This window comes from Ceratina calcarata, unplaced genomic scaffold (genome assembly GCF_001652005.2).
Source record: "Ceratina calcarata isolate Rehan_Ccalc_2016 unplaced genomic scaffold, ASM165200v1 scaffold78.2, whole genome shotgun sequence".
NCBI classification, from domain to species: Eukaryota; Metazoa; Arthropoda; class Insecta; order Hymenoptera; family Apidae; genus Ceratina; species Ceratina calcarata.
In genome coordinates, this window is record NW_017179105.1 from 2,542,195 (window position 1) to 2,554,620 (window position 12,426).

Here is a 12,426-nt window from a genome sequence, read left to right on the forward strand (position 1 = left end):
ATTCTAGAAGGCGTTAAAAATTCCAGACTTTTTAGGCTTGTATTTCCTAAAGTCAATTAGATTTCTATATATTATAATAAAGAGATGTGAATATTAATATCGCTTTCATTCAAGCGATAAGAAACGTTATCCCGCATGTTTCCTGATTACACAGATAGATCAATCGTTTAGAATCACGGTTCACATCGTCCATTCTCGCTGGTATCAATTAATACCAATTAGAATCGTTTTTCATTCCCTCCAACGAATTTCTCCCCATGTATATACCGTGACATAAATAGATTATTTCCTCGTTCAAACCCGGCACGAAAAATGCTGAACTCTCTTAAACGTGCCTTCGATTCAGCGATTCCGGTCCTTTTTTATCTACCGCCGAGCGAAAGAAAAGGGACAGCTATAGAAGTAATACAACGCGGCAACGTGCAGCTTCAGGTTTACGATCGACCTGTTGTCCGCTGCGTTGGTGTTCCAAAGCAGGTATAGAATAGGCGCGATGGTATTATGAGCCAGTTATCAAGAGGCGAGCGGGAAACGTGCGAGATGGCACGCAACCCATCGCTCGCCCGGATTGCATGCGCTCGTGTTCACCCGCCCGCGTATGCATGCGTTGCTTCGCAATATCCTGATTTGTACGCTGATCAAACAATACCTCCGGCACTTATGCGCCAGCATTGAAATCAGCGGTCGCATGATCGGCCACTTCAATTTCAAGACTCGACAGGCCGGGTGTCGCGTTATCGACGAGGTGAATAACTCGCCGAATCGTATAAGACACACTTTGAAATTGAAAGTGCTTTACGGTCGCATATTCTTAACAAGCTGACGCGGGACTTCGTCGACCGCGCAAACAATCAGCTTGGCACTTGCCGGAGCTTGACAAAGCCATTCATATTTCACGGGAACGATTTTAGAACGGGACGTATGAACGAGAGTAACGTTCACCGTTATTGCAGCTTTCGCTTTCATCTCTTCTAGTAAATTTAAAGATGTGTCTCTTGACCGTGCGCCAGCCACCGGCCAGATGCGCCGAAGGGATTTCGGTCATTAAAATTCTTCGGCAACTACCTGCCTTTTCTTGCGAAACGGCGATCCTGAGGACAAAAAAGTTTTACGGCTCCGGGGACTTTCATGAATAATTCCGGTATTTCTTCATGAATCAATGGCATCGCCCGTATGATTGACGTATCTTGTTATTCATTAACGACGTTGACACTTTTTATTAATTCCTGTTGATTCGCTGTTTGCGTTCCTGTCTTATAAAACTCGTTCGATTCGTCCCTAGTTAAAGCGCTGGCCTTTGAAACTCGACCATTAGCGAGTCCCAAGCGAAATACACACACCCTTCACCCACTCTTTTCTTTTGTTTTCTCATTCCACACTTTCGTTCAACAGTATACTCGTCAGGCACGAGCGTCAACGATGAAAGAAGTATCGTGTTACGTTGCGTTACTGCTCTACCGTAATATTGTAATACAAGAGTACATAAAAATCGCTTCCTCTCGAGTTTTTCGTGTATCGTAATCATTAAATCGCCCGATTTGTACAGCAAAAACCGAGCCCCCGAACTGGTTTCCCAGTTACGAGGATGAACGACACGTAAGAATCTCGTTCACGTCGACTGCATTTTTTGTTATTATTCGAAAAGCTGTATTTTCAAACTTGATAACCAGCCAAAACGACAACGTGTTTCGTGTCTTAAACAATTCTGAAAATACTCTTCGCCAAGCTCGTCCTACTTAAAAAAGGGAGTCGCAGTACGAGACTGAACGTGATAAAGCAGGTGCAAAGTGTATTTAAACGTACATACAATATATCTCTATGTCTGTCCGTTATCAAATTCTTTTTATGTAAATTGTCACGATTATGCGTGATTCACGACTGTACGGTAAATCCGTGTGTCATAGCTCACCTTTTTTTTTCCCACCGCGAGACACAACTGCATTCCACGTAGTTGGCATGTCGTGAATCCCGCAATTATTATTTACCTCGACTAATTTTAGCTGGAAGTGAATGCACTTTTAAAAGCCGAACGCAAATAGCGTCGCGCACACCCAAGAAAGTCGAAAGTAAATCTTTATTTGGGATCCTAACTGACCTGTCCATCGAACTCTGCAAATACACGTTCGTATATCAATGTTCAATGGCCTATTATCCTTTGCGTGTTCAATCGGTTTGAAAATAAACGTAACTCGAGGCAATATACGAACGGAGGATTAATAATCAGGATTAATTTCGACCGCGCGAATCGGGGATCAAAGAGCAAGCTTGGATCAATAAATATCGTCAGTGATGGATAAGCGACAGAGATGATTCAAGAGCTTCTAATGTTTAGCGAGCAAACACGTCTACCGAATTTCCGTCTTATTTGCGAGAACTAATCTAGATTATAAAATCTCTGAAAAGAACGCGGATCTCGTTTCATATTCTACTTTACGATTATTAATTAAACTTTTAAACGATCGTATTTATCTGCTTTATGTTTGACAAGATTTGCTCTTGCCGCGGGTCAAGTACGAACCGTATCATGTAGGCTATTCGGTGCCATTTCTACTTGCTCGTGTAGTCACGTAGCATGTTGGACGAGTGTAACGAGCCTTTAAGTTCCGTTTTAGAGTCTCGTTTTTTTTACCCTTGTCGTTATGTTACAATGATAACCGAGGCTTGAATTATTCAACTGTACCGTTTGTCCGTCTCGTCCAAGGATCTTAGGAGCTGCATTCATAATCCCATTGCATTTCTTTTTACGAGGACGTGGCATATCGTTCCAGACAGTTAACATAAATTCAAGGAACAATCGTTTATGAAATTGAAATCATGAATTCAGAACGTGGTACGTGTTATCGGTAGAAAATCAAAGTGTTTTATTTGCATTACGGCGTGGATGATACGGGATACAGCTCACACGATTTGCCTTGGAAGTTTCGATAATGCGATATAAAAAGTTCATCACGTGACTTACATTAATTCACGAGTATTGCGACCAGGCGGGAGGTGGAAACTATCTTCGATCGTTATCTATGATACGGTGACACGATTTTGAGAAATGGAACGTCTATCTAACGGAAGCTTTTCAGATCGATGTTCCTGTGACGTTTTTAATAGGTACAGAAATCTTAGTTGGTGACTAGATCTAATATGATAAAAATAATTTTATCTCGTTACGTATGATGTTCATATTATCAACGAGCTGCGTAATTATCACCTGTTAAATGTTCGAGATTACATCTGAATGGAGTAAATTCACAGTTACGATTTTACAGTTTATTCAATATTTGTACTGTCTTACATTCCATTCGCACCACGGATGTAGAATTATTGAAAGATATTCCAATCTGGCGAACGATACTATTATTTAAGACGATCTAAGTAAGATTTCGCGTTGCTAACTAGTTATGCATATATCTTGATGCAGACAGCTAAAAAAAAACGGTTTTCTACTGAGAAACGAAAAAGATTCCATCGACTACGGGTAATTTGTATACGAAGATAGCGAACTGGCAGCTTTCACTTAAGAAAATCTTAAGTATTTGCGCGAATTCCAGGAGGATAAAGTTTCGCGTGAAACGAACACTTGTTGAAGTACAACAGGTGTTGTAATTCGTTTCGAACTACATTTCTGTGGTCAGCGATTAAAGCTAATCAACAGGTGGAGTAACGTCCCATTCGTCGTCGCAATAAAAGAATAACGAGAGAGCGGGATCGTAGATTTTTCAATTAAATAATTGCAATTTTGAATTAATAAAATCCGAATCGAGAACCAAACGTTAATCGGTGTTCAATCGGATTAAAGATTCAATCTGTAAACGTGCGAGGAAGTGACTTACTTGAACAGCTTTGTCTGCTGCACCACCTCGTAGTACTTGGCCGAAGTGTTCAAAAGCGAGCTGTAGTTAATGGTGCTAGCCCTCAGGATGTCATCAGCCAGTTCTGGGATAAAAACCGATTCGTTCTTTCGCTTTTTGATGATCTCCAACTCTTTGGTCACCATGTCGTCGTGCAGCTTCATGTATTTTTCCTTCGCTTTTTGAAGCTTGTTCGTCTGATTACTGTATACCACTACCGGCTCGTTGCTCTCGTTACCTACCACCGTACGTACACACATGGCTCTGACAACCGGCTGTTAAACGCGTGTGTGACAAAAAGGAAGCGAATAGAGCTACGAAACGTGCCCAATCTGATCTAATGATTACGCACAAGGCGATCTTACAATTTGACGTGATAATTCGTAGATAATTTTGAAAAGCACAATGGAATCAGACGCGAGCGCGGACTTGTACTGTCGCACAGTGCGCTGCTCCGTGGATGTAACCCCGTTTTATACTTCCCCACCAGTGATCGCCGATGAACCAATCGTGGGATCGAGTAATCAGAAGAGTTTGCCGTATAAGAAATCTTAAATTTACGATTGATGAGTTCACTGATCTGCCAGGGTGTAAAAATGCCATCATTTTAATTACAATGCTCGAATTATACCTGGCGCCCTGATCGTCAGGACTCATTGGATTTATTTGCTCTTACAATACGAAATGTCCATCCCGTGATTTACGCGAAAAGAGAAGTATCGAAAGTGCGGCAATTACCAAGGCCGAGTAAGAGTAAATCACTTTTCTCGTAAATAATTTCGTAGTTTTTTAAGAATACGACAGAATGTGTCAAAAGCAGTCGGGATCAGTTCACGTCATTTTAAAAACCCACGAAGTAGGGGAATAAACCAAATTGTAGATTCGGTATAAAGAAACGATGAATCGTAGGATATATGATTGCGGTAACAAACATTGTCAATAGTAAAAATGTGCTAATGTTTAAAACGGAAATTCCCTTTACAGATTGCTATTATCTGTCCTACAATGTTTAATTTTTTATATTTATCATTCGAGTAGCGATTAATACTTCTTTATATCCGTTTATCAGTATAAAGATATTCTCCTTTTTATTTATTACAAGTGATCGAACAAGCAGTCGAATAATTATTGTAGAACGATTAAAAGTGCCAAACAAATTGGCTTTGCAATTTTATTAGTATAGAACATCGAATTAGAATTCTAAGAAAAGTGACTGGTCCTGTTTTTAATTAAACTTGAAGATTACGAAATTTCTAAATTCGAAAGCGTTTAGGGGGAGACAACTATGAATGATGTAACGGTCAGTAACTTACGCGAGAACAAAGAATCGGTATGTGAGAAGAAAAAGTTGTCTAGCGTGGAGCATGTAACGCTTCGAGGAAAGATATAAATGTAATTAATGGGCAGCCGTCGATCTGTCCGTGTTCCATAGTCACAGCAGTGGAACACGTTGAACATCGTTAGAAGTTAAAAGCGGTTCGGCGTATGGTGTCTGTCTACGTGATTCCTTGCAGCGTTTGAACGTTTCGTATCTGACGATTCGGGGAATCACGTAGCGAATATTTGGCCTAGTTTCAATTTCTGAATAATTTGTAACTTCATATACAAGATAATTAGAATTGTTCTAGTTTGATTTTAATATTTTATTAATTATGAGAGATATTCGTTAGATGTATTAAATCTCGAATTTGGAGTTATGGGAAATAGAAAGGTTTTGAGTGCGAAACGTGATTAAAGTCAGGTTTTTCAGAATTAGGTGAAGGACTGCGGAGGATGATCACGAGCTCGTAAAGAGAAACAAACCCAGTTCCTCACGCTAAATGGTTCAATAATCAATGATCCAAGACGCTTTTATCAAACACTTAGCAATGCGCTGATTCAAATGGCGAATCGAAAGCGAAGAGAATATTACGAAAATGATTTTCTTGAATTTATAAGATCTCGTTGAGTTTGGACTGGTACAAGAATCTACGGTGGTTTCTAACAGTATAGGTGCGAAGGAAATCCCCGTGGGCGAGAAACATAAAAACCAGTTCGACTCCGCTGATTTTTAGATCCGATACGCGATGGTACAGTCTCGTTCGAAATATAACATTCCGAATTAAGAATGAGTTTCGATACGAAGGATACCTATGCAAAGTAGAGGCAATCTTTTTATAGAGTCACGCGCGTAGCCAGTATGTAGATTGAGATAAACGTAGTTTTAATTGGGTGAAATAAAACAGTGCAGCTAGCAGATGGTCCATCGGTTTGTTTGGAGGGAAAGTGGAAGTTAGCCTTGCTAATAAATTTATTGATGATTCCAATATGTGGGTCAGCAAATGGAACGCGTATTATGTATCTGCAGGCGTGAAATGATGGATCGCATGTTCTTCGGTCGATGCGTACAACCAGAAAACATTTGTATAAATATAATAATTATTTTATAAGAAGCATTGCTTGGAATCATTGTTGATTTATAAAATAAAACAAGATACCGCTAGAGCATCTTCTACTTGTCTAAAAGAGAAGGTAGGTAAAATTAGAGCTAGAACTCGTTTCCGGTATAATTTATTACTAAAAGGGTAACCGGTACGTTACTGTAAGATGCTTACAATTGGCAAATTTATTTTATAATTTATACATGACGTGTTACATGATCACATTCATTTCAAACTACAGTTCAGATCGAAGATAATAATGAAAAAATAACGTATAGAAATAAACTATGAGTAATATGACCGTGGATGCTTAGCTAACAGCGATTTTCGGTGAAATACAAAAGTAAGTCGTAGACATTTTAGCTCTGATCCATCACGTTGGTTTCGTTCATGTTACTCCCGTTACAATCCTTCTGAATCATCTCGAAAAGTGGTTGGAGTTCGGGCGTTGATTTGATCTGCGTCACGAATTCGCTTAACGATGGATTTTTGTCTGTAAAATAATACATTTAAATGTGCAATAGTAATATTAATATCGACGTGTATTGAAAATTGTTTATATCGTTTACCTGCATCTGGGATAGTTAACAACGCTGCCACAGCTCTCAATGCCGAACGTTTAAGTTCGTCCTGTTTCTCGTACTCCTGTTTCACCGAATTAGCTTTTACTTTCATTGTACAAGTGCTCTTCAACGGTTCCACCAGTCGTTCCAACCCTGAAGACAATCGAGCGATTCAATGATAAACGTCGGGAATTAATTCACGCATTTTATACTCACTCTGCAAGACTGCTGTCGGACATAACTGAGCCAGTCTGGCGGTCATTAAATAAGTTAGCATCTTAATATCATAGTGATCTCTGAGACCGTTCTCGACGTGGTTCAAAAATTCGAATACGTCGAGTCGATCGAGACAAGAATCGAGCAACGTGTACATGCATTCGAATGCAGCTTTTCTGAGATCTAAGCCATCGTCTACCGTGTGTTTGAAGGGACCCATCTCGACCTCTCTTATCAGTTCTTTCTACACATGAATCATCAATGAAACGTATAATTAATGAGATAAATGATACCCTGCCGTCGAATAGAACTTATAAATTACCTTTATCTTAGTTTCGGTATAAAGATGTGGCAACACGGAATCTAACAAGTCTCTTATGAGCATCGGTTTATTGTGTGCCGCCGAGTTAAATGCAACTAAAGCTACCCTCCTCACGTTCAAATCAGGATCCTCTAGAGCGACTAAGAAATTGCCCATGCAATTTTTTAACATAGCATCGATTTGTTGTGGCTGTAAAAGAATAAAAATCGTATGATTCAATCTGTAATAATGATAATAATGAAGAATAGAGATACCTGATCGGAAATGGTGAATTTAACAGCGGTGACTGTTGTGGTTCTCATAAGCGGAGACAGTGATTTTAATGACTCCTGCAATCTGGGTAACAAAGTGACCGGATCTATTAGAGTGAGTTTACCTAGACACTCGGCCACGACGTTACGCGTGCCTTCCTCCGTGCATTCGCAGTGCCTGTACAAAAGCATCCAGATCGAAGGCACGAAATTTTGCAAGTGAGAAACACCAGACGGACTAGCTGACTGACACGTGATAATCTGTAATTAAGATCCAAGTATTCACCGTATTCGATGGCCGTCAGTTCAGTTTCAGCGATATCTTATGAAATTCACCTCTTTTAACGAGTGTAAGAGAAGATATTGACGCTTCGGCTGCGCTTCGATCTCTTTCAATATAAACGGCAAGTACTCCGGTAGGTTTCCAACAGCTATGTTACCTAACGTGTAACTAGCCGCCGATTTCACTTCCTCCGAGTGGCAGGAAAACGAGTTTAGAATTATATGCTTTAGAGACGCGATACCGCTCAGATCTCTAGATTAAAATTGATCAATTGAAATAATCGATGGAACGATGTAAAAGGTATGAACTTACACGTGTCTGCCTATTTCACCGATGACCAGCAATGCGAAAATGTGTTGCGCGTCGCTCTGAGGGTCCTGAACGTCTCTCAAAAATTGTTCGACCACTGCCTGGGCTTCATCATGCCAAGTGATCGTCAACGCGGCTGCACACTTGGCCAGGGAATGATAAGCTTGTTTGTGAAGTACAGACTGGTTGACCGGAGCCAAAAGCATCGACAGCAATTCTCTGTATCCGAGGTCTGGTATATCTGCCTGTACCAAGGCTTGGAAAAAGTCTAGCATCGAGTTCAAAGCCACTCCTGACACAAATAAATACCAGTGATAATTAGGAATCTTATTATGCATTGTTTTAAACGCAGTAACTACCTTGAAGAAGTGGAGACTTCACCAAAACTAGTATCTCTGGAAGGATGTTGTCGGCAACCCTAGTAAGCGCGACCGGATGCAGTTTTGCTATGGTCGTTAGAAGATTAAGAGTTAATTGCGCGATATGTAAATCAGCCTCATTTAATAACGCTGGTAATTCCGTGGTAACCTAATGGAACATTTTTAAATATTGAAAGTCAACACAGACACCAATTACCGTTTTATAATTACTTTACCTTATCTAACAAATCTGCATGAAGAGTAGAACTATAATTTCGAACGAGAGTGTCCAAAAGTGGAAGAGAGCATAATTTCAAGGCTCGTTGATTTTTTCTTAAGAAGGACCCAAGAATCGGAATTGCTTCTTCCTACAAAAAGTAGCACGACGTTAACATAAGTTTGTAACACGGAACACGAATACGTACCATAATTTGATTGAGATCTACTCTCAAAGGAGACGATGCTATACACGTTAAAGCTTTCACTGTAGTAAGTCGCGTAATTTCATTACGGAGCCTGTCTAAGAATATAGGAAGGCATACGTGCAACTCATCCGATAAAGTGTCACCGAAATGCGCGAGAATCTGACCCATGCAAGCGATTGCTCTCTCCTTCACTTCCTGATCGATGTCCGCCGTTTTCAATCTCATTAACGTACAACGATAAATCTCTCCAGACAACGACGTGAAATCGAAGTAACACGTTTTCTCTGAAACCAGACAGCTTTCATTTATTCCCTACGGTTTGGCGAAATATTATTTTCACTTACCGTGAGGTCTGATGACTTGTACAAGTTGCTGCAAGACCAGCAACGCTTCGGCCGTGATTTTGTAAAACGGGTCACTGACAGAGGCGATAATCGGAGGCGCCAACACCGCCATATGTGCGTGGAACGCGTCAGGTTGATGGGTTATTAACAACGTATGTACAAAAGCCAACGTGTCGATCTTCATGTTCGACGAGGAATTCTTCTCCCCCAGAGAATATTGTATACCAGGTATTAACGCTGGTATATGATTGCTCAAAGCACCTGGCAGCACGAGTACTAATTCCTTCAACAGCGAGAAACAATCCTGTCTGGTCTTTATGCTCTTCTCTTTCATCTGACGATGAACGGCTTTTACGATCAACGGGACTTGTTGCTGAAGCAACGCGATCGGCCCGTCATCGTCCTCCATCGCGTCGGGATCGAGGGCTACACCAGACGCTGGTCTTGTTTGCCTCAGAAGGGCGATGTACGCGTGGAAAATATCTGACTTTACGTTTTCCTCCCTTTCTATAAAAATACGTGCACGTTTTATTACGAGAACAGTTTTCTTTGTGTTTCTGTTGCTCGCGAAAGATACCTTTAAATCTTGCGATCAAAGCTGGGGAAACGACTTTATAAAGTTCGGGCAGAAGCTCTCGTCTACTAGATACAACAGCTTCAAGGCATTTCGCAGCCGCCCTACGAACTTTCCAACTCATATCGTCATCGTCCGAGTATTCATCCTCCGCGTCCTCCTCTCCATCTTCTTCCACTTCCATCATAACGTCTTCCCCATCGGACATGTCATTCATATCGTCATCGTAATTGTAGTTCGGGTCATACGTGATATAAGCCAAACAAATTTCGATGATCTGAGAAGGTAACAACGTTTAATTCCAATTTCTGAAAATGACCAAAGATTCGAACGGCGAAGAATGCTCACTTTGTTTATATGTGGTGTAATTTCTTTTGGGCATCTGTATACAAAAGATTCAAACGCTTGTAGACAATATTCTCTTAATTCGTCATCGTCCTCGTTGCTATATTGTACAATTAACGGCATGACTTTCTCTATTTGCTCGCCAAATCTGTGCCCCGCTTGACGGCTGAAAAGAAAACAACAATTGATAAATAGCTGAAAATCTATTTGAAAGATTGATCCGAGAAACACATACCAAATGGAAGCAATGCACTGTATATAAGTACGTATCACATTCTTTTCGGTTTGTGTACAAAGACCTTCTAAAAGATGATCCAAAAGTTTGTTGTACAAGTAATTGTTACTCGACGTTAAGAGGTGACTCAAAGCTATTATAGTACGCTTCCGAACTGCTTGACGTGGTGACGAGAGTTGTGGTAATAACGCAGACAAAATAGTGGAATGGAACGTGATTAATAAAGCACCAAATCGAGACAGTAGGTCAGCCATAATATCCAGTGCCTCGAGTTGTACAGACACGTCTTCCTGCTAAATACGAATCAATTAATTCCCTGTTTCGGATGATAATGGATTGTCAGCAGTCGTTGTTAATAATTACTTTCTCTATAGCATTGCTCAGTCGGCCAGTTATTCGTTTACAAACGTTCGCGACTAGCGCACTGGATCCTAAAGGAAGCTCGGATATTACGGTCTTCAAGCCGATACTTGAAATATCCCTTAACTGTTCCTTATCTGATACCATGTTGATGCACAGGGCGTCTACAATCGTTTCCACCTGGTACTCCTTCACTTTATTCACTAATGGGCCCAAACTGAAATTGGACACGTTTCTGTAATCGTGTCCAAATACAAAGAAAACCTTGCAAAAGTAATACGAGCTCGAGCAGGCAAAGAACTTAGACAACTTTCAAACAGAACAGACCGACTAGGATACGAAGTAATGAAAAAAGATTGTTCGGAAATCTGCTAGACGAGATGAAGATTTATTATTTAATCCAGATATAACTGTACCATTTTACAGCAAGATTTTGTACTTCTCCATTTTTGTCTTCCAATAACTTTAAAAGCATTTTAACGACTTTACGCTCAGAATCATCGTCCAGCTTGATATTATCCTTCTGTAGTTCGCTCATCAAATCATTGGTTGCCATAAATCTAAAATCCTTGTCTGTGGATGTCATCTAAGATCATAAAATGTGTTACATATGATTTTTAAATAAAGAATACATAATTAAAGTCGTCGTTAAACAGATGAGAAAGACTTGTCATGTATAAAAATAAATGCAGTGCAAGGTGTAAACTGCTTTATTACAAAATCTACAATATATTATAATATTCTTATGGAGTTTTGGGACGAGTAAATTGTCTTTGAAAAATACAGGACCATTGCTCATAACAAAGGGTTTTAGGAAACTTCTTACGGAAGTTACAATGTGTCTTTTAAAGAGCAATGAGAGGTTAATAGGAAGTTCGATATTATCACCGGGTCGTCATCTCTTAACGTTTTAAGAAATATCCTGGAGCGAATGTTACGGAGTGAATATTAATAATCGTGGAACGTGGTGCACTTAAATACCTTTTCCAGCAAGTTTGCTATTTGGTAAGAAACACTAGCCATGATCGAAGTGTTTTTTCACAGCCGGTTACAGTTGTCGTTTATCGTTCCAATATTCTACGCTATAATGAAACGAAAAGAAACAAAAATTACGAAGTTCCGTCAGAGCAGACGACACGGAATTCGATTCGGTTTATTCGATCACGAGCCGCGTTACAAACTGTTCTTTAATGAAATTTCGCCGTCGGCAGCATTTCAATAATGCGAATCTTTACCGCAACTTGGACTGCCAAAATTTTGATAGTAATTACACTCGTACAACTAGCGCAGCAATAATCGCGGAAAAGAAACATATCGGGGCACAGCGCCACGATCGGCCGATTACCATCCCAATGACCTTAACTTTACGTAAATTAAAGGATGATGATAAATATTTTTTTCGTTGTTTAAATATTGATAATCATCGTCACTTCGTGGTACATATTAAGGAATAATTAATTTCACGTCACTGAAAGGTTCAAACAGGTTCAAAGTTTATTTCCCATTAAATAATTACAATTTATCATCTTAACTTTTAACACAAACAATAATTATATATATTACTTCTGATTTTAAATA

At 39.9% G+C, this 12,426-nt stretch overlaps 2 protein-coding genes across 3 annotated transcripts in view; both read right to left on the reverse strand.

Annotated features, from left to right (window-relative positions):
* The window catches only part of LOC108630873 (transmembrane protein 205), a 9,184-nt gene extending 5,082 nt beyond the window's left edge, over positions 1 to 4,102 (reverse strand). Inside the window, exon 1 of the mRNA XM_018034426.2 lies at positions 3,825 to 4,102. Within this exon, the coding sequence (XP_017889915.1) occupies positions 3,825 to 4,102 (278 nt within the window). The remainder of the gene's footprint in view (positions 1 to 3,824) is intronic.
* A 2,273-nt stretch (positions 4,103 to 6,375) lies between these two features.
* Cand1 (Cullin-associated and neddylation-dissociated 1) lies at positions 6,376 to 12,179 on the reverse strand. Of its 2 annotated transcripts, XM_018034427.2 has the most exons (17): positions 11,830 to 12,179; positions 11,265 to 11,434; positions 10,852 to 11,065; positions 10,489 to 10,781; positions 10,257 to 10,419; positions 9,912 to 10,185; positions 9,335 to 9,841; positions 8,991 to 9,274; positions 8,802 to 8,933; positions 8,566 to 8,734; positions 8,210 to 8,498; positions 7,951 to 8,149; positions 7,618 to 7,875; positions 7,364 to 7,552; positions 7,042 to 7,285; positions 6,832 to 6,978; positions 6,376 to 6,755 (listed from the first exon to the last, which is right to left on the reverse strand). In XM_018034427.2, exons 1-17 carry the CDS (start codon positions 11,869 to 11,871, stop codon positions 6,622 to 6,624), a joined length of 3,708 nt encoding a protein of 1,235 aa, XP_017889916.1. In that variant the 5' UTR covers positions 11,872 to 12,179; the 3' UTR covers positions 6,376 to 6,621. The 2 variants fall into 2 exon arrangements, with proteins under 2 accessions (XP_017889916.1, XP_026674029.1); XM_026818228.1 differs by lacking the exon at positions 11,830 to 12,179 and having other exon boundaries at positions 10,852 to 11,083; positions 11,265 to 11,356.
* Positions 12,180 to 12,426: the final 247 nt, after the last annotated feature.